We start from the raw sequence: 24,860 nt of genomic DNA, 5'->3' as shown, positions 1-24,860 counted from the left end.
GATAACACATTCTGGGCATGTCACAGTCTGTCCCAAATAAGGAGGGGGGGAATGGAAGCGCCAGTAAGAGGCAAGTGAACTGCTGGAAACCCGCAAGGTTTGTCTGCGTCTGCCGTAAGCAATAGGGAAGCACAAGCTCAGTGGGTGCGCTCTTGGCGCCCCGGAACTACAATTCCCATAATGTCACGGGCAGGCTCCCCGGTCGCGCACGCGCTCTGAGCGTCTCAGGTCGGCTGCATTCATGGCGCCGCCGTGCAGGGCGGTGATCGTCCCCGGGAACGGGGGCGGGGATGTGGCCACCCATGGCTGGTACGGCTGGGTGAAGAGGAGGCTGGAGCAGGTAGGAGACGCGCCTCGCTGCATTGGGAGGTCGGCCTGGCGCGGGAGAGGCCGGAGGGCTCCCCGCTCCCACCCCCTTGTGCAGAGCCCTGCTGGGAACCCCGTCTTAGACTCTATAAGCAGTGGAGGAAGTTCGGCTGCTGAAACAGCCAGGAGGGCTCTTCTCGGGTCTCAGAGTACAAGCTCCACCTCTAGAAACTGGAGACCGAGCCCGCTCCCCGTATCTCCTGCGGGTTCAGATCTGGGACTCCCAGATAATTCTACATCTGTCTTCTCTGCTCTGTCTCGGATTTTTAAACATTTTAATATGTAATATTGATATTTACAAAGGATGTATGTAACACGTACGTACATTATAAAGCATAATGTAACCAATACTTGAGGGTCCCTCACCAAACTGAAATCTAGAACATTATCAGTACTTTCAGAGCCACCTGTATGTCCCTGCATCCCGTTTCCCTGCCATATGAAATTTTAAAAATTCGTTTCGCTTTTAAAAATTAATTTAAAAAAATGAATGTACTTTTCAACTTATGTATGTATCCTTTAAGCAATATATTGTTAAATTTGGCCTCTTTGTGAGCTTTATAAAAATGGCATCTAACTGCCGCTGTCTTGTGCATCTTGATTTTTTTTTTTTTTAAACCTTCTTCCATAACTAGGCAATAAGACTGTTTCCTGAGTTGCCGAGCTCTAGAGTGGGTCTCTAGAATAAAATTCCAGGCTTGTGGCTGAGAGCCGTGGCTAGAGCTACAAACCAAAAGGTCAGGGCTGCAGCGTCCAAGAGGATTGGATCTCCAACTTTCTGTACCACGTTTATGTACCACATTTTACCTACTCCCTGGAGCATAGTCTGATTGGCTCCAGGTCAGTTTGTCTAGAATCTATTATGCCCTCTCTATACGTATGTACCAGCGGTGAGAAATGTACATGTGCAGTTGCACATATGAAGAGATCTGCAGAGCTGGCTAGGTAGAGAACTACAGACAGGTGGAGTTTATGAGGAGGGAATGTATATTCATATGTAATCCTGTAGCACTTACCCCACTTCATTTCATGATATAAACAACTACTTATTGAATTGATAAAGCTCATATCAGGTGTCTTATTTCTTATTAGCAAAGTATTAGTTGTAATTAAGCTCTTTATTATAGCTTTTTTCTCCCCCTCATATCGTAGATACCTGGTTTCCAGTGTTTGGCTAAAAACATGCCTGACCCAAGTAAGTTTTTTTTTTTTTTTTTTTTAATTAATTAATTTATTTTTGGCTGTGTAGGGTCTTCGTTTCAGTGCAAGGGCTTTCTCCAGTTGCAGAGAGCGGGGGCCACTCTTCATCGCGGTGCGTGGGCCTCTCACTGTCACGGCGTCTCCCGTTGTGGAGCGCAGGCTCAGTAGTTGTGGCTCACGGGCTTATTTGCTCCGCGGCATGTGGGATCTTCCTAGACCAGGGCTCGAACCCGTGTCCCCTGCATTGGCAGGCAGATTCTTAACCACCGAGCCACCAGGGAAGCCCCCCATAAGTTTTTAAAATGTGTCTTTAAAAGGCCTCCTCTTGTTGGGTTTTGATCTTTTCATTTTGCGGTAGAGAAGAGGAATATCCTAGCAGAGAAGCCCAAGGGAATACGTACCTCAGAGTGAATGATGGCAAGTATTTGGGGGAGGAGGGTGCAAACCGAAAAACATGATAGAAAATTCTAGTAAGGATCAAGAAGAGCACCTGGGCTCGGAAGAATTTAATTTCAAACTTTGTAAGCAACGGATTTTCCCTTCTATAAGTCAAAGATTTTCAGACAAAATTTATGGGTGTTTCATTTGAGGCAGAGGTATGACAAAACTTACAGCATCTCTATGAGATCCTAATATTAGAAAATGTAACGTGGCCACTTTTGTTCTGAGTGCGTATGACTTGTCTCAGGAATTTCCTTTTTGGGAAGAAAGAATATATATGACATGAACTTGAGAGACAATATTGTCAAGAGGATTTTTGTTTTTTTTTTTTTTTTTTTTTTTTTTTTTTTTTTTTTTTGCGGTATGCGGGCCTCTCACTGTTGTGGCCTCTCCCGCCGCGGAGCACAGGCTGCGGACGCGCAGGCCCAGCGGCCACGGCTCACGGGCCCAGCCGCTCCGCGGCACGCGGGATCCTCCCGGACCAGGGCACGAACCCGTGTCTCCCGCATCGGCAGGCGGACTCTCAACCACTGCGCCACCAGGGAAGCCCAGGATTTTTGTTTTTAAGTTGGAAAGTTTACATTAAACTTCAGAGTTATATTTTATTTCCTTAGTATCTCCTTTCAAGAAAATGCTAAAAAATAAAAACAAAACTATTTACCAAAACTACAGATTTGAGTCTTTCAGATAGCAACACACAAAACTTTGACCCTATTAAAACAGCCCCATCCCCCATTGTGATCCTGCGGTTTGCTGAATGGTCCTCTGTTAGAAAGTTGGGCAGCGTTGGACTGAGACTGTCCCTGTTGAGTGACGGACTCTTTCTTTTCCCTGAACCTTAGTCACAGCTCGAGAGAGCATCTGGCTGCCCTTCATGGAGACGGAGCTGCACTGTGACGAGGAGACCATCATCATAGGCCACAGTTCTGGGGCCATTGCAGCCATGAGGTGTGGTCCTTATTGAATTGTCACCATCCCCCTTACCCCTGTGGGCTCCAGTCAAGCTTGCTTGGGAAATACTTCGTGCACATCTTAAGTTTACACTGCAGAGGAGACAGTGAGTGGTAACATGATCTGTCCTAATTCCTTCCTGGTTTGGTTAGTGGATTAAAAAGATACTTCGCTCTTAGTGGGATACAGTGACCCTTTTAAAACACAAGTGCCTCCAAACCCCAGCAGCTCCTGTCACCCTCAGAAGAACTTCTCGGCCTTTAAGCCCCCCGCCCCCTGTGTCATCTCTGCCGTCTCCCCTTCGCTGCCCCCAGCCTGGTTTACAGACCTCAGTGCAGTGTCTTGAACACGCTGAGCATGTGCCTTCCTTAGGCCTGTGCTTGCTGCTGTTCTACCTGGACTCTCTGTCCCCAGACGTCTGCATGGCCTTCTCCTCTCTAGGTCTCTGCTCCACCTCCCCTTTCAGTGAGGCCTTCTGTAATCACTCCACATGAAACAGCAGCCTCACCCCACTGAATCCTACCCCCTTTATATCTTATGACCCCCTTATTATCTGTAGCACTTTTCACCACCTGACGTCCTATTCATTTCTTGTCTGTCTCCTGCCAGTCAAATGTAAGCCCCATGAGGGTGGGGCTTTGTTCACTCTGACACGAAACCCCGGTGCCTGGCAGTGTCTGGCATATGGTAGGCGCTGCTAACTCCCCGTTGGAGGGTGGAGGCTGTTACCTGCACAGCCCTCCACCCCCCACCCCCCTGGCCAGCCCCAGCCCCCAGGGGTCATGGGCGCCTCCTTGCTGCTCCCCATTAGAACGTCACCCTGCAGGCTTATAAGGCTTGGAGTGTAAGGATGGAGCTGGCTGAATAGCCTGTTAGGGTTGGGTTTCCTCTGTATTTGCGAGGCTAGATGGCAAAGGATTATGGTGTGTTTTTTTTTTTTTAATTAATTAATTAATTTTTGGCTGTGTTGGGTGTTCGTAGCGGTGCGCGGGCTTCTCATTGCAGTGGCTTCTCGTTGCAGAGCACGGGCTCTGGGCGCGTGGGCTTCAGTAGTTGTGCGTGGGCTTCAGTAGTTGTGGCACTTGGGCTCAGTAGTTGTGGCACACAGGCTTAGTTGCTCTGGGGCATGTGGGATCTTCCCGGACCAGGGCTCGAACCCGTGTCCCCTGCATTGGCAAGTGGATTCTTAACCATTGCGCCACCAGGGAAGTCCCAGGATTATGGTTTTTGTGTGGCTTCTTGTCCCCAGCAGCCCCTCAGGATGTCACGTGAATCGACTGTCAGAGAAATCTTACCAAGTTCCATAACCTTTCAGCCATACCTGTGGAAGCTACGAGAATAATGCTTTCCAATGTGGACCTACAGAATTATGGTACATAGTGTTTATAAGCTGCCAGGGGTTGTCTGGAAAATGAAGAAAGCCCTTTATGCTGAAATCTGTGCTAACCCAAGGCCAACTGAATTTTTCTCAGGCCGCTGGCTAATAATGATGTGGCTTCTTTTAAAGACTCCTGAAATTTATTGTAGGATTGTCAGGAACCTTCTAAAAATTAACTTCTAAAGTTAAGGTAGGCAAGGAGAAAACCAGATGCTAAAGCCATGGGGCCTAAGATCATAGGGGAACAGGATACAGAGGACTACCCCACGGTTACTTATTAATCACAAGGGGGAATTTTGTCTTTACAGTGGAGGGATCTGAGGGGTATCACCCTAGGGAATCTGACAGTCTCAGCAGTAATGGGACAAACTGGCATCGTGTGCCCATCGTTGTGGAGGAGTGGGAAGGACACAACATTGCCTACATAATGGTCTTGCCAAAAATGTTTCACCTCAGCCTAATCATGAGGAAACAAGTTCAGTTTAGGGGATAACGTACAAGAAAATGGGCCTCAAATTCTTAAAAGTCATCAATCTCATTTAAAACAAATTTAAAAGTGATTGAAGAGTCATGAAACCAAACGCGTGATCTTTGACCAGATCTAGGATTGAAAAGATGTTTTAAAGAACAGTTTGGTACAACTAGGGAAAAGTGAATCCAGGTAATGTTACTGTCTTGGTGCTAAATTTATTAGGTGCAAGAATGAGACTGTCGTTACATAAGAGCACAGCCGTGTTCTTGGGGCTACGTGCTAAAGTATTTAGGGGTGAACTGTTGCAAAATTAACGAATCTGGGTGCTTGTTGTTCTCACTTTTCGGTAAGTTTGACATTTTTCAAAGCAAAAGATTGGAGAAAAAGTTTAGGCACAAGAACAAAATACCAACCCTAAATCTTGCCTGGCACCAAGGCCTCCTAGAGCTCTTACCTTTCTAGGTCACTCCTTAGCCTTGGCCTCTGCTCAGTGAGGGAACCGTCTACAGTTAGCTGAGTGTCTGTTTGCCGGGCACTGTTCTAGGGAACAGGGTCACAAAAAATCGAGAAGGCTCAGACCTGCCCTTGAGGGATGCCCTTGGGGGACAGAGGTAAGACAACGCAAACAAGAGTGTGTGAGAGAGGCACAGTTCTGGGATGGTACAGTCACAGACCACTTGCATCTGTCACTTGGGTTGGGGAGGTGTCACGCCTTAGAATGCAGATTCCTGTGCCTCACTCACAATCCTCTGAATCAGATGCTCTGGGCTGAGCCTGGGAATCCACATGTTAACCAACCAAGTAATGCCGATGAATGCACACTTCAAAGGGAATAATAACACTTTTTATGTTTATTCAGAAAGAATTACGGAAAAGGTTTGCACTACCTTGAAAACAGAGTAGAAACTCAGGTAGCCCAGGTGAGGTGCTTAACCACCAGGCTCATATTTCTGCATTTTCCTTGCTCTTTTTTACACTAACCTCAGCAGCCTACAGCACGTGCTTTCTGTAAGCTAAATCAAATGAGTTTTGGGTGGCTTACTGACTTTCTGGGACCAGATTTAACGTTAAACATCAGCTACACCATTCCTCTCGCTCCAGGTACGCAGAGACCCACCGGGTGTGTGCTATCGTGTTAGTGTCTGCGTACACGTCTGACCTGGGGGATGACAATGAACGGGCAAGCGGTAAGTCTGAAGGCAGAAACCGGAAGAGCCCTTCCTGTAGCCACGGGGCTGCACGCTCAGGTAGTAAAACAGCACTGTCTTCCGACAGGCTAACACAAAATCTAACAGCACGTGACGAATATTTACCACCCATCTTTAGGTGTAAGTTAGGCACTTAGAGAGGGCAGTGAGCCACTATCTAACCCATAGTCTAGAACTGAACCCGAGCCCTATCCTCCCCCTTCACCAGTAGCTATGGTATCAAGCCCTACGGATCTGAAAACTGAAGAAGGGCTTCTAACTCACACTTGGGCTCTGATTTTCTGCGTCTCTGCCGTGGTCCTCACTAGAGTGGTGAGAATGGAAAGTATCCACGACACTGAGAGGTTGTGTGTTCTTCTCATAGGATACTTCAGCCGCCCCTGGCAGTGGGAGAAGATCAAAGCCAACTGCCCTCACATTGTGCAGTTTGGCTCCACCGACGATCCTTTCCTTCCTTGGAAGGAACAACAAGAAGTGGCCAACAGGTTGGAAGCCAAATTGTACAGATTCACTGACCGTGGCCATTTCCAGAACACGGAGTTTCATGAACTGGTTAGTGTGGTCAAGTCCATGCTGGAAGTGCCAGGATAGCCAGGGTCGTTCCTGCTGTTCTGTATAACAACATGGGAGTAGGGCCACGATCAGGTTATTAACAGATGACAATCATCTATTATCACATGAATAACAGGCATGCAAACCAGATCAAATTAAGGTCCAAAAAACACACGTTTCAATGTTCAAACTAAATTACAAACAGTATTTTCGTCTTCCATAGAATCTACATCTCCTCAAATTGCTCTGACCTAAAACAGTATTTTTCCCATTTGATAGGGGCATGGGACAGCTTCACCACCCTTACCTATCCAAAGGGAGTAAGGCAGAAACGAAACCCAGGTTTCCTGATCCCTGGTCCAGATTAAAACTAAACAGGTTTCATGTTATGCTGTAGGAGTTGCAGCATAACATGTCCTGAACACGTTGAGAGAGTGACACACAAGGAGGCTGAGGCAGGGGTCTGCAGGGTCAGGCAGGGATCGGTCTAAGACCAGACTGGCGAGCATTAGGGTGACGGGGAGAACTCCTGCTGGGCCCTGTCTCGATTGTTGCCATGTGGGAATTTGGCAAGGCATTGCCAGTTTTCTGATTTTCAAGGAAAGAAATTAATACACTTTTGTATTTAGGGACCATAAGTGTATGTATATATAATCCACATGTACATGAATTACATTCAGTCCACAGACATATGGGTTATGTTAGTTGGCAACTACAGTGTAAATAAAAAATTTGCAAACACGGCAAGACACAAAGTCCAAGACATCCATGTGTGACCTCTGCTGTTAAGTATTCACTTAGCCAGTGCTTTAGAGCTTGAGAAAAGCCTGAGAAATAGACATGACGTCAAAGGATGAAATCATGGGAACAGTTTGGATTTTGTTACAAAGTCTTAAATATTTTTTAAAATGATCTTTCCATATCTCAAATTTTGTTGTTAAGTGTTCTACCTTTTAATTTCCATGGTCCTTTAAATCTCTTTCAGCATCATTCCATGATTTTTCTTCTAATCATACTTCCTCAAAAAAACCCTGTTTCATTTTCCAACGTTTTTTGTCTATTATTATCCCCACGTAACATCTCAAAACTATTTCCAGTAAATTCACACCTGATATTTGCTGCAATAATGTGAATTCCCACACTGTTCACCTAACGAAAATTCAAAGCCATCATTTGAACCTGAAAAGGCTTTTGATTTCTAAATGTGCTCAAAAAATATCAGGAGAGATTCTCCAAATTTTTAGCAGCAATTATCTTAGGGGATGGGAATTTTGGTAGTTATGGTGTGGTGGATGTCTCCTTTTTACATTATATACCTGGGGATTATTTGAGTTTGTGCACGTGTCTTTTATAATTAAAAATAAAGATTAAAAACAGTTTATTTGACAAGTTAGTGAAAAACAAAGTAGATAAATCCATTGAATACTTTTCTTAGAGAAGCTGTTTAGGATTGATTTGACCAAGCCTATAATCAAAGCCTGATTCTATTTGAATTATTTGGAAGTAGTCATTGTTCTCCGTATTCTCTGCCTTGTTTTCTGAAGTCCTTTCTTAAAAAAATTTACAAACTTATACAAATAACAGTTCATAATACTTTATTGTCCTCTTCCTTTGTAGAAAAAACCAAATATATACAATTGAGAAATAATTTGATATTCTTCATTCCTATAAAAATAACTTGAATATAGAGGCATACGATGGTTGAGTTGGGCTGATAGTACGGTAACCAGTAACCACAGGGTGCCAGCAAAGAAAACGTTCAGTTCTTCATTCACAGAAGCCACGGTTCAGGTGCTCACCAGCCATGGCTGACTAGTGGCTTCCTTACTGGACACAGATATAGAGCATTTCCATCCTGATAGAAGGTTCTATTGGACAGCACTGCGCTAGAGTGCGTGTTACATGCTTCCTTCACCCACCACCAACGTAGAAGTGACTCAACCTGACATTACTTTTGTTTGACTAGTTTGCTTAGTTGATCAACATAAAAATTATGATCCTATAAAACCTACTTATCACCAAACTGAGAGATCAGAGGAATTTCAAGGAAGAACCCCACATAGACTATTCATTTAAACGGTCAAATCATGGCCTTTCATGATTCTGTTTGACTCTCTACAGATCTTTATAAAGCAGAGAGGGGCCTTGATAGACTCTAGGGAATATCTATTTTCCGGTGAGCAAAACACCTTACACTAAATGGAAATCAAGTGTCAGGTTAGGACTTCACTTACAATTTGATTTTTTGGTGTTGTCGTGAGTCTAGAGCACCACAATTTGTCTTGGTCAAAATTTACTCCTGTAGGGTAAATATCCATTTAATGATAAACAGAGGTGCTGTATTTTAAAATTGTTGTCTCGGGGCTTCCCTAGTGGCTCAGTAGTTAAGAAGCTGCCTGCCAGTGCAGGGGACACGGGTTCGAGCCCTGGTCTGGGAAGATCCTACATGCCGCGGAGCAACTAAGGCCGTGCGCCACAGCTACTGAGCCTGCGCTCTAGAGCCCGCGATCCACAACTACTGAGCACGTGGGCCACAACTACTGAGCCTGCGTGCTAGAGCCCGCGTGCCACAACTACTGAAGCCCACGTGCCTAGAGCCCATGCTCCGCAACAAAGAAGCCACCACAATGAGAAGCCCGCGCACCACAACGAAGAGTAGCCCCCACTCGCTGCAACTAGAGAAAGCCCGCATGCAGCAACAGACCCAACGCAGCTAAAAAAAAAAAAAATTTTTTTTAATTTAAAATAATTGTCTCTATCCTTCTTTAGTTAATATTCAGAATGAAAAACATGCTAAGGGAAAAAAGTTTATAGGAGCTCTTTATTCTGGTAGGCAAGGAATACTTTTGTTTTAGCCACTGATTGTAAACTTAAAAATCTCTGGCTATCAAGATATAGTACAAAGTCTGTATTTAAAACACAAACTGCTTCCTTCGTTCCACTTCTAAGTCTCCTCCAAGCTCAGTTTTGTCATTAAATAAGACGAGCGCCCCTGTGACAGGCCAGGTCCCAGGAAGGGCAGATATTGTTCTTAGCATTCCAGCTCTTAACTGAGAATGGATCAGAAACCCTCTGTAGTTTCAGGCTCCCAGATTCTTCTGGATCTTACACATCTAGTACTTGAAATGATCTTTGTTTCAACGCACCAGTGTCATCAAATGCTAATTCTGTACAGCTGGCCACAGAATTTATCTGGTTCTTAAAAATTGGATACTGAGCTGAATTTTATTTTACTGTTTATCTCAAAATAACCCTTGTGTTGGTTCTCCAAACCTGGTGTTTGAACTCGGGCCCCAGCAGAGCTTTCCTTTCCCTCAGTCCCCCACTTTTGGCCTGGACACAGAAACTTTTAAGTGGCGCTACAAAGTGAAAATATGACAGCTGAGATCCTAAAAAGACCTATAGCTAACTTCCGTGTAACAATACATCAAGTAACCTATTGTTTTCTGTTTAGCTGAAGATTGGGACTGAAAGTGCCATTAGAACTGAGGACAATTATAATGGCTTCCTGCTTCGTTTAGACCTATTACACCATGAATTTTAGAACAATATGGAAAAAAATCTAAAACAGGGTAAGAAAAGAAGAATGATAATCGCCCCCCCCCCCCCCGCCCAATAAAGTGAATGGAGGGCAATGGATTCTTTTTAGTTTTAATTTTAGTTAAATAAGAATCTAGGGGAAAATTCTAGCAAATAATACAATTGAGCCACAGAGTGAAACTTGTAAGACTTTAACAAAGAAGAACCAGTGAAAATATTCCATTTAGGATGAGAGTAATTAATATGTATGCGCTAAAAAGATAAGCTTGACAACAGCATCATTTGGGTTTGAGGTAAGTACAGAGGCACATTCCTCTGAAAGAATATTTTGGACATAAAAGGCATCAATAGTGTGTAGAAAAGGGATGTTCCACTGTGTCCCCCACTCATGCCCCAAGTCTGCGTTCTCCCCTGCTATTCCTGCCTCACCACTTTTCATTTCTTCTCAATGAAACCGCTGAGAAAACAAAACAGAAATGGTGACACTGGGTCATATATAAAAAGTTCCCAATGAAGACCTTAATAAGTAACTTTAAAACAGGCATTTTAAAGCTCTAGCCATTATCACAGTACTTGGTGAATATGAACATATTTGCTTCTTTTCCCGTGAATCATCAAAAAGTCTTGAAAGCTTCAGAAGGTGGTCTTCCAGGAGTTCAAAGTATTTTACTTATGGAAGAATGGATTTCACTACTAACCTTACCTGTTTCATGTCCTGTTGCCTACTCGACCAATGTAAATTTAGTCTTCATAGATTAAAAACTTTTTTTTCATAGCAGCAAGTTTGTATCTTTAAGTTTGCTTTCAAGGGAATTTGATGTTCCATCATGAATCAAATTATTTGTTCCCAAAGTAACTTCATTTGCAAAATGTCAGTAAAGTTCATAGCTCTCTATTAAAATTCGAGCCACTCTGTCATGTAAATACAGTTAGATGGTGAAATCTCACCACCTTCATGGCAGTCGTCAAAAACCTTTAAAAAAGAAAAAAGGTTATATTCAAACTGAAGTTTTAAAATTATTACATTATAGGTAATGTCTTAAATATCAACTACAACAAAATTCTAACAAAATAGCCAAGACTCAACCATTTATTTAAAGCAATATTAAAAACAAAACTTTAAAATTGAAAGAGGTTAGGACTGTAAATAAGAACATACTGGAAGAGGACCTGCTCTGTGATCACTTTCACTGTAGCACTAAGCCAACCATATCCACCTACCCGCTGGGTAGAAGGCAGGTAACAAGAGTCCAGGAAGGGAGAGATATACACAAAAATGACTTAATCTTAACTAACCAAATGTTTCATGTTTAGCCACATTCCTTTTTGTGAAGGGTGCTAAATAGAACTCCCAACAGGTTAGCCTTTTTTCTAGGAGTTGAAACCAGGACATAGAGAGCTTAGGCATGTAGACAATAAAACGCGGACTAACGGCCCAAGAATATAAATGCCACAAGCGCTGGCACGGTGCCTGCAGCACACAGGTGGCTTTCAGAGACTATCTGGGAACAAAAGAATGAAGAGTGTGGGGCGGGCCTCAAGGGAAAGCATATCACCTCTGTGTGTGAGTCCTGGTTGTCAAGTCTCAGCTGAATGCTTAGGTTGCCCTCAGCCTGAGTTCCCTCACACTTGAAGTAACACCACTAGCTCCAAGGCACATAACAAGGATTAAATGAGACCACAGAAATCTTCAAGAACATGTCTGGCCCATAGTAGGTTCTCAACAAATCTCATGTCCCTCCCTACTGAGGTGAAATGATTAGCCCTCATCAAAAATCGTCCATCTGGGGGCTTCCCTGGTGGTCCAGTGGTCAAGACTCCACGCTTCCACTGCAGGGGGTACAGGTTCGATCCCTGGTCGGGGAACTAAGATTCCACATGCCGTGCAGTGCAGCCAAAAAGAAAAAAAAATGTCCATTTGGGGGCCGAGAGCAGAAAACAAATTTCCTTAACATGGTTATCCTAAGAAAGAATACAAGGTGATATGTTCATTAAACCTCTGTCATCAAGGTTACATGGAGGTTTCAGCAGTTCTTGGTCAACCCTGAGTTTGAGAAAACTAGGGTGTGCTTGCTGGTATCAATACATTATGTGGCATCTGCACTTCGTGGCAGTGAAGTGTAAAGGGAAGCCATTGTAACTCACCGGGCAGAGTCCGCAGGGGGCCCGGACCAATCCCGTGGGCGGGATGATCGGATTGACTGCCCTGTACAGTTTCATGTGTCCGTCCACACTGCCTACGGTGCCTTCTTTTGCAGCGATGATAGTCATCTCCACTTTCCCATCATAGATGAGTGTATTTAAGATGGTCTCAATGTCCTCCATGGACAACTCAACCTACAAAAGGGATACATTAGAAAGGACCCAAAAAGGACAAGGAGACATCCTTTTGGAGGGTGTTAAAAAACGTAAAAGGCCACAATTCCTTGGTGAAATGGGGAAGGATTATGCTCGAGAGTAAATGAAGGCACAAAGAGGCTGAATAATGGCCCAAGTGAGCACAGACCCTCAAATGCCAGGGGCAGGGCTCTGAGCTCGCACTGAGCTTGACACTTGCTGATGTCTTCACCCTCCCAAGGAAAATCTAGACATCTTGTAACATTTCTTTGGCAAGAATTTGATGGAGATTTATAAAATGCTTGAGCAGAAAGATATTTTAGACATCAAATAGTCCAAATTCCTGTTTTTTTATGAAAGAGATCTGGAGCCCAGGAAATGAAAATGACTTGTCCAAGCGGCCACTTCAGCTTCTTCTCTGATGATGAAAAGCATCAAACACAGTGTGTCTGTACAGATCTTCAGAGAATGTGCTGACAATGCCACTAACATCTCATAAGTAGGAAAATACCAATAAATGACAACTGCTATGATGATGGATGTTTGGCACATACATGGAAATGTCCCCAAGAGAATCAAGAACTTGTCAGAACAGACTTTTGAATCTGGTAGTGAAAAGCACTGCCAGGCCTCCACTCTGCTGCTCTGTAGCCCAAGCTCAGGTACATACAGTTCAGAAAGTGCCCGACGGCAATGACCACTGTTGCCTGACTGCCTTAGGACAGTACTTCCTCAAAGTGGGTTCTGCAGAATGTACATGGGTATCACCAGAAAAAAGGGTCTGGGTCAGCTGTGTTTGCAATACATTGTAAACTATATCCCTATGATGAAGAATAAGTTTTTAAAAATAAGATGAAAATTAGAAACCGAGTTCCAACCTTACTGATCCCCAATTCACAGATATACTTCCACACTTCATGTGATGAAGCAAATGAACTATTTCTTTGTATCATTGGATTCTGTTTGCTTTCTCGTGCTGTTTCTGCCTATAAGGGTAGAAACGTAAATTTCAGGAAGAATACGGGTGCCTTCTGAATACAATTCATATAGAGTGAGAACAACAACAGGACATATTTTGTTTAGTAAAAATGACCAATTTCAATGTTTTCAATTCCTATAAGATATGATACACAAGATTAAACATTCCTTATGAAGAAACTTAAACAAATTATACTTGGAGTGATGTTTCCTCAATTATGCCTCACCTTGGTTTGTAGGAATTTAAAACACTGTTGGTTAAGCACCTCTACAAATTCAGATTCAAAATCCTGGTCACTGTACCAGGCTCCACCGGTCACAGAGCGGTCTGGCTGCAGGTTATAAAGCATGTACACCTTCTTTTTTGAGGCCTAGGAAAAAACACGCACAGTAGATGGTTAAAAGGTAACAAAATAGTCTTCCAAAACTAAGACTTAAAAACCCCCAAAGCTTCATATTTCAGAGCAGTTTGGGATTTACAGAATTATTGTGAAGATGGGACCTTGTGCTCAGCTTCCTCTAGTACTAACACCTGACATTACCAGAGTACATCTGTTACAGCTAATGAAACAATATTGACAGGTCAATATTAATTATAAAGTCTATATTCAGATTCCCTTCATTTTTACCTAATGTCATTTTAATGGTCCAGGATCCTATCCAGAATATCATATTGTTACACATTTATTATACATGAGGCAAATTTTTGTTGTGACAGTTTCTCAGACTTTCCTTGTTATTGGTGAATTTGCCATTTTTTAGAATTACCGGCAAAAAATTCTGTAGGATGTCCTTTAATTGGGATTTGTCCAAGTAGACTGGAGAAAAGACCACAGAGGTAAAGTACCCTTCTCATCATGTCATATCAAGGGTACTTGATCATCACTAAATGATGACTGATTGTCATCAATATAACTTATCAGCCTTGACATTGTAAATCCATCACCTGGTTTGAGGTAGTGTTTCTCAGTTTTCTCCACTGTAAAGTTACTTTTTTGTCCTGCCCTTTCCATATGTGGAAGGAAGGCACCACGCACAGTCCACACTTAAAGACTGGGAGTTCACTCTACTTCCTTGAGGATGAAGAGTCTACACAAATTATTTGGAATTCTTCTGCATGAAGACTTGTCTATTTTTGCCTATTGATTTATTTATTCAAACATATTAGTATGTTCTCATGAATATTTATTTTATACTTTGGGTTACAATCTAATACTACTTTAGTCTGAAACTTTGAAAACATCATGCTAAGTGAAAGAAGCCAGACACTAAAGACCACATATTGGTAGTTCCCTGGCAGTCCAGTGGTTAGGACTCGGTGCTGTCATTGTCTTGGCCCAGGTTCAATTCCCTGGTCAGGGAACTAAGATCCCACAAGCCACACGGCATGGCCAAAAAAACCCAAAACAAAACACAGCAACATTAAAAAGATAAAATTTAAAAAATTAGAACAGTGTGGTGACTGCAGAACTCTGAATATACTAAAACCCACTGAATTAAATCTCAATAAAGCTGCTACTAAAAATAAAGATGTAGAGCATGATTGGCAAAATGAAGCTAGGCATGGGTACATGGGGATTCATTTTGTTATTTCCTATACTTTTGTATACACTTGAAATTATCCAATAAAAATGTGGAAGAGAAATAATATACTAGAAGAGAGAGTGGTAGGACATAAATACCATCGATAAATAAAACCACTGATGACTATCAAATTCTTATTTGCTGAATTTTGTGTTCAAGAACACTTTAATCTAGGAGTACCCCAGCTCCTCTGATGCCTCAATCAGTGAAGTCAGCAATGTGTCTGCTGGAGCCAGCTCTGGATCCTGGAGCCCCTGGAGGATGTGACGGGGTGGCTGGCAAGAGGAGGAGGAGAAATACCATGCGCTGGAACAGATGCTCCACCAGGGCCAGGGCAGAGAACTTTCTGTGACTTGCTCACTAACGTATTCCAAGCCCCAGAACAGTGCCCAGCACATAGCAAATGCACGACGGGTATTTGTGGAATGGGTAATCTCATACACCAGGTTGAAATAAATTATCTTACATACTACAAAATCGAGGAAAAATGTTCGTGATCCCCAAAATTCTTTACTGAAGAGAGTAAAGTAGTTTTAGATTTTTGAGTGGGTAAGACTTTAAGAGTTAACTGGCAGGGACATATCTAAAGCAGCACCTCCAAACCATCCGATATGAGCTAAAATTTTAAAAATCTTTTTTGACCAGTTGTTTTAAATCATGACATAGCTTAAAGAATAAAAACCTGAAATATACTTGGAGCAATATATGTACAGTGAACATTCAGGGGAAGAAAAGAGATGGTTACTCACTGCCACAGACTTAACAGCTTTAATTAGCTTTTTACTTTCCAAATTCTTTAGAATTTTGTTAATTTCTGTTAATGGCAAGTTGCTTTTGTATCGGATATCTCTGCTCCATATTCCTATAAGAAAGTAAAGTAAAATAAGTTGAACACTATAGGATGTGTGTTTCTTTTCCCATTGCTTATATCTCATTATAAATCTAGTAAAATATGTATATATTCCTAGAGCATAGCTATAGGAAAAATGAATTAGGGGTAAGAGTCTCAGATAAAGTAACAAAAATATGCAAAACAATACATAAGTTATATGTTCTATTTTCTAACTGGAAATTTCTTGGAATGCCAGTGTGGCACCTTTTAAAAATCATATGAAAAGGACATTTTTGTAATGGAAGAAAAACCTTGAATGTCACTGAATTAACATATATTGCCTTTTCCATGCCCCCCTACATCCCAACCTCTTTTTTTCTTTAAATATCACTTTAGATTGTATATGTGAAAAACAAACTTAAGTTTGGATCTGGGTTGGCTGCCACCCTTGTCAAGAGAGCAAAAAACACTTTATGAGAGCATCTGTGTGCATGTATATCCATTATTTATACAGCACTATATTTGGAAAATAGAAAGATTACAGTTCCCATAGTCACTAAAAGCCTGTGCAGAAAGCTATGATTTTTCTTTCAAAGAAGGAAATATGTGTTATATGTATAAAAGGAATTTATGTAAAAACATTTTGCTGTATTTTCTTCCCAACAAGAAGGCATAATAAGATAGGAAGATTTTTTAAAAATAGAGAATGACTTCTTCATATTTATTTTTAAAATGTTAATTTAACTTCCCAACACATAAAAATTATATGACTTCAGATTACATCATAATTGTTAAAGCTAATATCAATGACTCAAACAGATCTTAAATTGTAATAACAGCAATTTCAATAAAGTTCTTTAAGGGCAACAGGAGATGAACTAAATAGCTGTTGAGGGAGCTACACCAGACACTGCCACACTGCACTAGATGTCCCTTGGGTTTTTGCAAAAACCAGAGAGATGTTATTATCCACAATTTATAGATAAAAGGAAGAAACGAAGCCTTCCAAAATTTAGCAAGTAAGGATTAACAAAAAAAACCTCTTAAGTTTAATTTATTTATTTTGAATAGATAATATATTCATATGGTCCAGAATTCAGAAGTCTCTTTCCATCCCTGCCCACAGCCATCTAGTTCCTATCTCCCTGAGGCAACAACAGTATCACTCCTGGGTGTCCTTCAAATGTATGTACATTATATATTGTTATATATATATATATGTGTGTGTGTGTTGTATTTTCTTCTCCTTTTAACAAACGGCAGCATAATGAACTGACTGATCTATACCCTGGGAAGCCAGGATCTCAGTCCCCACTATCTGGTCCTAAAGACAATGTTGTTTCTGTGTTCCTCTCCATGCTTACCTTTATTTCCTGCATCCTCTATGATTTGATATACTAGCTTTTCCTGGTTATCTGATCCTTTCATTTTACTGCAGGGAAATAAAGTAGAATTAAAAAGGCAAAGAGGTACAGGATAATCTAATAATCTACAAGACTTCTTAAATGAATGAGCAGACAAGGTCATCACATTGACTTATTTACCAAAAGAAGGGCTTACCTTAAAAAGAATGAGACAGGGCTGTATGTACCAAATGAAAAGATGTCCAAGATATAATAAGTGAAAAAAAACAAGTTGCAAAACAGTATGGATATCATGATCCCATTTTTGTTAAAATAAGAGAAAAAAAAAAGAGAGATTATATATAAATATATGGTATATAAATATATAATCATCTATATGTATTTATATATACCTATAAGAAAGGATATATGCCAAAATATTAACAGCAGCTATCTCTGGGAAATGGAACACATGTGGGAGGTGAGATGATACACGGGCCAGGTTTACATGATGCAATTCTGTACTGACTCTTTTTCCCAAAACATATATTAATTTTATAATATTAAAATTTTCTTAAAATAAAAAATTAGGTGCTTACCCAGCATTCTGAGACTCCTTTATTCTATACAGAAGGCCTGTATTGCTCCTTAAGAGATCCAGCTGACCCTAAAGTTGTTTTTTTTAAAAAAGAAAATAACAGTGAATTATTTTGGAGATATATCAAATCCAATGACAAACATTAATGCAGTCTTCAATATTTTACATGGACGAAAATAGCCTACCTCCCATAGTTGCCAGTTCTTCACTTGAGTACTTAAGTTTTTTCCTACATGTCACATGTGAGGTACTTTTTAAAACTTAGCTCTTTATCTTGCCATTTCCCCAAATATTAATACCTAACAATTTTCTATATGTCAGATCCTGGCTTGGTCATATGATCAATGTGTAAAGAATTTTAAACAAGCAGCTTTAGAATAATAAATAAAAATCCATACTTAATTCAAATAAATTCAATAAATATATATAATATAAATAAATATAGTAAAATGTAATTTGTCTAAAAAAGTTCAAATAAAGGCTATTCATGCAAAAATATTCTATGATACAATGATTAAATGAAATTTACAATGTTAATAGTAATATTTACTGATATGTGTGATTTCTGTAGTGTTACATGAAAATTAGGCAGAAAGGTCAGCCAATGAATAAAAGGCCTGTAGTAGTTCTGTTTTTATACAAGTTACAAGTAAAACAAAGCATGCGTGCCATGCTCCTGCATTTCCTTGGGTCTGAACTTAGGAGAACCCAGATGGCTGTACCACTGGGCTTCTGGCAGTTCAGGGAAGCACGGCTAAGAGAAGCCCCATTCCCACGAGTTAAGGCTAGGCAGACCCATGACTTGGAATTAGATTGATATATGGATGAACAGCAATACTTTCCCTCCCTCCCTCAAACCACAAAGCCCAATTTGGAGGCTCCATTCAGTTGTTCATCTCAGCCTATGAACATTTACTGAACACCTGTACTGTGATATATGTTTGGTGGGGGATAAACATGGATTCTGAAAGAGAATTACACTGCTGACTTCAATACCATTGGGTTGGCATTAAGACAGAGCTAAGTAAAGGGTGGGACGGCCTCTCAGAGAAGCATCTTTGGCCCAGCCTGGTGGGTCAGTGAGGATCCCTGGAGTCGACAGCAGAGATGAGTCTTGAGAATAATGAGGAGTCAGTCTGTGAGGAAAGGGAGAAAGGGCCTGCTAAGCAGGGAAGATAGCATGAGCAAAGGAACTGAGGCATGAAACAGCATGATTTGCTAGAGAACCAAAAACCATCTGTTCCTTCTGAAAACTAACTTTTGAGTTGGAGGGGTGGAGGGAGATGAGGTGGGTTCAGAAGGGAGGGGCTCAGTGTGGTAAACCCAGAAGAGTGGACTTGAATCTCTAGAGTTGAGAGAAGGGTTTTTGGTGGGAAAGTGACTTGGTCAGATCTGTATTTAAGACAGAGCAGGCTGGTTGCTCTGAGGCACATGGAGCCAGGAAAGCCCGTTAAGATGCACTGTAATAGTCCAAGTAAAAGCCAAGAGCCTGAACACATGCAGGGGTGGTAGGAATGGAAACGGTGGAACAGATTTGAGAATTGTTTAAGAGCTAAAATCAGCAACACTCGTGATTTATTAATAATTACTCCCTTGCTTAAAATTCTTCAGTAGCTCTACCACTGCCTACAGCCTGTAGCCGACAGAATTGGCAATAGGTGGGGTTGCAGAGGTGGTGAAAGAGAGTGAGGTGCTGAGCATAATTTTCAGACAGAAAGAAAAGGCTAAAAGGGAGGGTCTGAGAACAAAAACATTTTTAATTGCCCCACTTCCCAGCATCCCTTGCTCTATCCATCCTGGAGCTGAAGACCTTCACAATGATGAATTCACTAGAAAAAACCAACACTCCTTTTTTCCTTTGGCTAGAACAGCGTTCAGCAATCTGGTACACTGCTTTTTTTTTTAAACTGAAGTATAGTTGAGTTACAGTATTATATTAGTTTCAGATGTACAACATAGTGATCTCATATTTATAGATTATACTCCATTTAAAGTTATTATAAAATATTGATTATATTCCCTGTGCTGTACAATATATCCTTGTAGCCAATTTATTTTATACATAGTAGTTTGTACCTTTTAATCCCATACCCTTATCTTGCCCCTCCCTCTCCCCACTGGTAACCACTAGTTTGTTCTCTATATCTGTGAGTCTGTTTTGTTATATTCATTCCTTTGTTTACTTTTTAGATTCCACATATAAGTGATATCATATGTGTATTTGTCTTTCTCTGTCTGACTTACTTCACTTAGTATAATCTTTAGGTCCAACCATGTTGCTGCAAAGGGTATCATTTTGTTCTTTTTATGGCTGAGTAATATTCCATTGTATATATGTACCACATCTTCTTTACCCATTTATCTGTTGATGGACACTTAGGTTGCTTCCATATCTTGGTTATTGTAAATAATGTTGCTATGAACATTTGGGTGCATATATCTTTTTTTTTTTTTTTTTTTTTTTTTGCGGTACGCGGGCCTCCCACCGCTGCGGCCTCTCCCGTGGCGGAGCACAGGCTCCGGACGCGCAGGCCCAGCGGCCATGGCCCACGGGCCCAGCTGCTCCGCGGCACGTGGGATCCTCCCAGACCAGGGCACGAACCTGTGTCTCCTGCATCGGCAGGCGGACTCTCAACCACTGCGCCACCAGGGAAGCCCTCATATATCTTTTTGAATTAGTGTTTTCATTTTCTTTAGACATATACCCAGGAGTGGAACTGCTGGATCATATGGTAGTTCTATTTTTAGTATTTTGAGGAACCTCCATACTATTTTCCACAGTGGTGTCATCAATTTACATTCCCACCAACAGTATACAAGGATTCCCTTTTCTCCACATCCTCACCATTTGTTGTTTGTGGTCTTTTTTATGATAGTCACTCTGACAGGTGTGAGGTGATATTTCATTGTTGTTTTGATTTGCATTTCTCTAAAAGTGTTGCTACAATTTTTGTCAGTGTTCTGCCTGTGTTTTCTTCCAGGAGTTTTACGGTTTCCTGTCTTACAGTTAAGTCTTTAATCCTTTTTGAGTTTATTTTTATATATGTGTGAGAAAAAGTCCTAATTTCATTTTTTATATGTAGCTGTCCATTTTTCCTAGCACCACTTGTTGAAGAGACTCTTTTCCCCATTGTATACTGTTGATTCCTTTGTCTTAGATTAATTGACCATAAGTGAACGGGTTTATTTCTGGGCTCTCTATTCTGTTCCATTGATCTATGTATCTCTTTTTGTGACAGAACTATACCGTTTAGATTACTGTGGCTTTATAGTATAGTCTGAAGTCAGGAAGCATGACACCTCCAGCTTTGTTCTTTTTTCCTCAAGATTGCTTTGGCTATTCGGGCTCTTTTGTGGCTACACATACATTTTAGTATTATTTATTCTAGTTCTGTGAAAAATGTCCTGGGTATTTTGATAAGGATCACATTAGATCTGTAGATTGCTTTGGATAATATGGACATTTAAACAATATTAATATAGTCTTTATTTTTTATTTACTTATTTTATGGCCACACCACGCAGCATGCAGGATCTTAGATCCCCAACCAGGAATTGAACCCACACCCCCTGAAGTGGAAGTGCGTATTCTTAACCACTGGACCACCAGGGAAGTCCCCATTTTAACAATATTAATTCCTCTAGTCCAAGAACATTGGATATCTTTCTATTTCTTTGTAGCACCTTCAATTTCCTTCATCAGTGTTTTATAATTTTCAAAGTTAGGTCTTTCACCTCCTTGGTTAAGTTTCCTAGGTATTTTATTCCTTTTATGTGATTTTTACACAAGATTGTTTTCTTGCTTCCTCTGATAGTTCATTATTAGTGTATAGAAAAGCAACAGATTTCTGTATATTAATCTTGATCCTGCAACTTTACTGAATTCATTAGTTCTAATAGCTGAATATGTTAGCTGTGGGTCTGTCATAAAAGGCTTTTATTATGTTGAAATATGTTCCCTCTATACCAACTGTGCTAAGAGTTTTTATCATGAATGGATGTTGAATTTTGCCAAATGCTTTTTCTGCATTGATTGAGATGATCATGTGAATTTTATCCTTCCTTTTGTTACTGTGGTGTATTACACTGATTGATTTGTGCATATTGAACCATTTTTGCCTTCCTGTAATAAATCCCATTTGGTCATGGTGTATGATCCTTTTTGCATATTGTTGAATTTGGTTTGCTAATATTTTGTTGAGGATTTCTACATGTATATTCATTGGAGACACTGGCCTCTAATTTTCTTTTTTTGGTAGTATCTTTGTCTAGTTTTGGTATCAGAGTAATGGGAGCCTCACAGAACAAATTTGGGAGTGTTTCCTCCTCTTCAATATTTTGGAAGTGTTTGAGAAGGACTGGTATTTGCTCTTCTTTATATGTTTGCTAGAACTCCCCTGTGAAGCCATCCAGTCCCGGACTTTTGTTTGCTGGGAGTTTTTTGATTACTAATTCAATTTTACTACTAGTGACTGGACTGTTCAGATTGTCTATTTCTTCTAGATCATCACATGTTTATCCCTTAACTGTCTATTGTAGTTATAGTTGATTTTTCCATTTTTGTCTTTTAATCTTCATACTAGCTTATTTAAGTGTTTGATCCAAAGCCTTTACTATGTATTTGCCTTTACTAGCAGTAAGAAGCAAACAGAAGGTGTGAATAGACTATGCCCATAGGTAGTTGTGTGCCATTATGTAGCTTAGTGACAATTAAGTTACTAAATATAACAGTTAAAATACAAGTATTTCATTTGTCTTGTAAAATGCATATTACTTCTTCTTTCCTTAATTCAGGCAGTCTGAGCTGTTTCCTGGTTTGGAGTCTTATCAGTCACAACCTGACACACTTTTGAGAATGGTTTCATGACTACATAACAGGAAGTAATGACAATCACAACATTTAAGTAATTACATGAACTAGTTGGATTCACCTTACCATGGACAACAGTCTATTGATGGCCACTGCCCGCTGCTGGGCTTCTATATGCGGCATTTCATTCTGAATTACTTGGTCTGTGATTCCATGAGGGAACTGGTGACATAATTCTATAATCCTAGGAACAAAGGCATTAATGATATTCATGTTTCTATCTATTTCAAGAGGTGGTAGGGGAAAAAATACAAGAACAATTTGGAATTGTGCCTTTTTTCACATCTGATAGATAATCTAGGTTTCTACAATGGTTCTGATTCAAAGCATGTTAAAAATGAGGACGATGCTTTTGAAATACACGTTTACATTTTTATTGTATTTAAGAGAAGCACTTCTTTTCCCTATTCATATGAACTTTAAATTAGAACAAAAGTCAAATGAAAACACAGAAAGACATATTAAAGCTGAGGCTTCAGTTTTCTCAGACAGAACAAGTATGACAAAGGGAAGATACAGTGCCTTGGATAGCCATAAGTCTGTGAGCAGAAGGTAAATCAAACACTTCTGGTGGGATGTCAAAATTTGTAACGACAATTCACCACAACTGGGACCTGCTTTTAGAATTATCCCTAAAAAACAAAAATAAACCCGAATTTTCATCTTGTCCTAGGATCATCATATGTGCTATTCATAATAGTTTAAGAAAGTTGGAGTCCTTTAAAACTATGTGGGGGCTTCCCTGGTGGCGCAGTGGTTGAGAGTCCGCCTGCCGATGCAGGGGACACGGGTTCGTGCTCCGGTCAAGGAAGATCACACATGCCGCGGAGCGGCTGGGCCGGTGATCCATGGCCGCTGAGCCTGCGCGTCCGGACCCTGTGCTCCGCAACGGGAGAGGCCACAACAGTGAGAGGCCCGCGTACCGCAAAAAAAAAAAAAACCCACAAAAAACTATGTGGTAACCTAAAAATTGCAGTGCACGGTAGAGAATATAAAATCGGCAGAGGCTTTGGGTGCCCTAGAATCTTCACTTAAATACTGCACTAAAACCATCTGGCTTATGTTGCTTCATAACAGAAAACTGCACCCTAACTTCGGCTAAACGTTCTGCCACGGGAGTTCCCTTATTGACAAGGGCGATCCTGGATCAGAACGTGTATCCACAAATACTACGGGGAAAACGCCGAGTCTTCACTCTGAGCGTGGATCACCTTAATGTGGGAAAGAAGCGCATCAGTAGAGCTTCCCGAACAGCACCAGGGAAAGATCGGCTACACAATCTTGCAAACTGTCCGACTCGTTTCGAAATTAAGAGTTCTGTCTTCCGGGGATGGGAGGAGGGTTCCAACACCCGCGATCCCCTCCCTGCGCGTCCACTGAACTTGCGAGGGTCCCGGAGACGGGGTCCAGCGCCTCGCGGGGGCTTCCGAGCCGGGAAACGATTCTCCCTCACTGATTTACCTGTTCTCGATTTCGACCGGATCCGCGTCGGGCGGCTGCACCTTCACCTTCACCTCGGCCATGAGGGCGCAGGTCCTGGTCCCTGGGGGAAGAAACGCACCGGGTAGCCAGACAGCAAGCGGAGGAACCCCGGAACCTATGAAGACTGCGGCTGGCCCATGGGCCTTCTTCCTCGTGTCGCAAGCGGTCCTTCTTTGCCAGTCGCCTTGAGGTGGCCAAGCCGCGCCTGCGCCGCTACAGATTCTTATTCTGGTTTTTCCAGCATGTCAGTGCCTGTCGGACGAACGAGCCTGGTTCCCCTATTCTGAGTTGGGACGCCACCTTGTAGCACTTTCCAACCTCTGTGAGGGCAACTTCTCGGTCGCCTACGGTGAAGTTTGACGAAAGGAGCTCGAGGCGGGTACCAGTCTCCGGGCCAAGCGCTGGGGCGGGGCTAGTTGCTAGGAAGCCGGGTTCCTGCCAATCACCTGCCCGACTCTGAGGTGACGGGGCGCGGCTCGCAGCGTCTTTGGTAACCCGGACCTCTGTGAAGGAGAGGGCGAAGGGCAGTGAGCGTTGGGCTGCCTGGGTGGGGGCTGCAGAGGTACTCCGGGGTTACCAATCGGGTCCCGGTGGCCGGAGGAGGAGGAGGAGGACGGCAGTCCTCACTCCAGCTGAGAGGTAGCGGACGTCGTTGGGTGCACCTGAAGGACGGGGACAAGGACCAGACGCGGTTCCGGATGCGGGCGGTGAGGGGGCAGTCTGGATGG

The 24,860-nt window shown here is 41.8% G+C and overlaps 3 protein-coding genes across 9 annotated transcripts in view; 2 read left to right on the top strand and 1 right to left on the bottom strand.

Annotated features, from left to right (window-relative positions):
- Positions 1-183: 183 nt before the first annotated feature.
- On the top strand, positions 184-17,512 carry RBBP9 (RB binding protein 9, serine hydrolase). Of its 4 annotated transcripts, XM_067013784.1 has the most exons (7): positions 213-340; positions 1,519-1,561; positions 2,850-2,955; positions 5,910-5,995; positions 6,381-6,568; positions 10,023-10,140; positions 15,167-17,512. In XM_067013784.1, the coding sequence occupies exons 1-6, from the start codon at positions 242-244 to the stop codon at positions 10,110-10,112; spliced, it is 612 nt and encodes a 203-aa protein (XP_066869885.1). In that variant the 5' UTR covers positions 213-241; the 3' UTR covers positions 10,113-10,140; positions 15,167-17,512. The 4 variants fall into 4 exon arrangements, with proteins under 4 accessions (XP_058892313.1, XP_066869885.1, XP_066869887.1 ...); XM_067013786.1 differs by lacking the exon at positions 10,023-10,140; XM_067013785.1 differs by lacking the exon at positions 15,167-17,512 and having other exon boundaries at positions 10,023-10,153.
- Positions 10,208-24,521, bottom strand: POLR3F (RNA polymerase III subunit F). Of its 2 annotated transcripts, XM_059036321.2 has the most exons (10): positions 24,112-24,519; positions 22,717-22,834; positions 17,782-17,849; positions 17,400-17,420; positions 17,204-17,271; positions 15,757-15,869; positions 13,651-13,794; positions 13,324-13,431; positions 12,254-12,445; positions 10,208-11,081 (listed from the first exon to the last, which is right to left on the bottom strand). In XM_059036321.2, the coding sequence occupies exons 1-10, from the start codon at positions 24,171-24,173 to the stop codon at positions 11,004-11,006; spliced, it is 972 nt and encodes a 323-aa protein (XP_058892304.1). In that variant the 5' UTR covers positions 24,174-24,519; the 3' UTR covers positions 10,208-11,003. The 2 variants fall into 2 exon arrangements, with proteins under 2 accessions (XP_058892304.1, XP_058892305.1); XM_059036322.2 differs by lacking the exon at positions 17,400-17,420 and having other exon boundaries at positions 24,112-24,521.
- Positions 24,348-24,860, top strand: part of DZANK1 (double zinc ribbon and ankyrin repeat domains 1) — a 76,564-nt gene continuing 76,051 nt past the window's right edge. For 2 of the 3 annotated variants that reach the window (XM_059036320.2, XM_067013783.1), the window contains exon 1: positions 24,514-24,839. The gene's annotated coding sequence lies outside the window, so the exon portion shown is untranslated. Of the gene's footprint in view, positions 24,840-24,860 lie in introns of all 3 variants that reach the window. The other variant, XM_059036319.2, reaches the window with a different exon arrangement.

The sequence above is a fragment of the Kogia breviceps genome, chromosome 14 (genome assembly GCF_026419965.1).
Source record: "Kogia breviceps isolate mKogBre1 chromosome 14, mKogBre1 haplotype 1, whole genome shotgun sequence".
Classification (NCBI taxonomy): Eukaryota; Metazoa; Chordata; class Mammalia; order Artiodactyla; family Physeteridae; genus Kogia; species Kogia breviceps.
Note: the sequence above shows the minus strand (reverse complement) of the source record. Positions and strands in the feature narration are given on the sequence as shown.

Bases quoted from the DNA above. Each gene is read 5' to 3' on its own strand.
- RBBP9 (XM_067013784.1), top strand. From the start codon at position 242: ATGGCGCCGCCGTGCAGGGCGGTGATCGTCCCCGGGAACGGGGGCGGG. The intron at 1,562-2,849 runs GTAAGTTTTTTT...CCTGAACCTTAG, and splicing joins TAAAAACATGCCTGACCCAA to TCACAGCTCGAGAGAGCATC. The intron at 2,956-5,909 runs GTGTGGTCCTTA...CTCTCGCTCCAG, and splicing joins GGGGCCATTGCAGCCATGAG to GTACGCAGAGACCCACCGGG.
- POLR3F (XM_059036321.2), bottom strand. From the start codon at position 24,173: ATGGCCGAGGTGAAGGTGAAGGTGCAGCCGCCCGACGCGGATCCGGTC. The intron at 17,850-22,716 runs GTAAGGTGAATC...AAACAACTTTAG, and splicing joins TCAATAGACTGTTGTCCATG to GGTCAGCTGGATCTCTTAAG. The intron at 11,082-12,253 runs GTGAGTTACAAT...TCTTTTTTAAAG, and splicing joins CCCCCTGCGGACTCTGCCCG to GTTTTTGACGACTGCCATGA.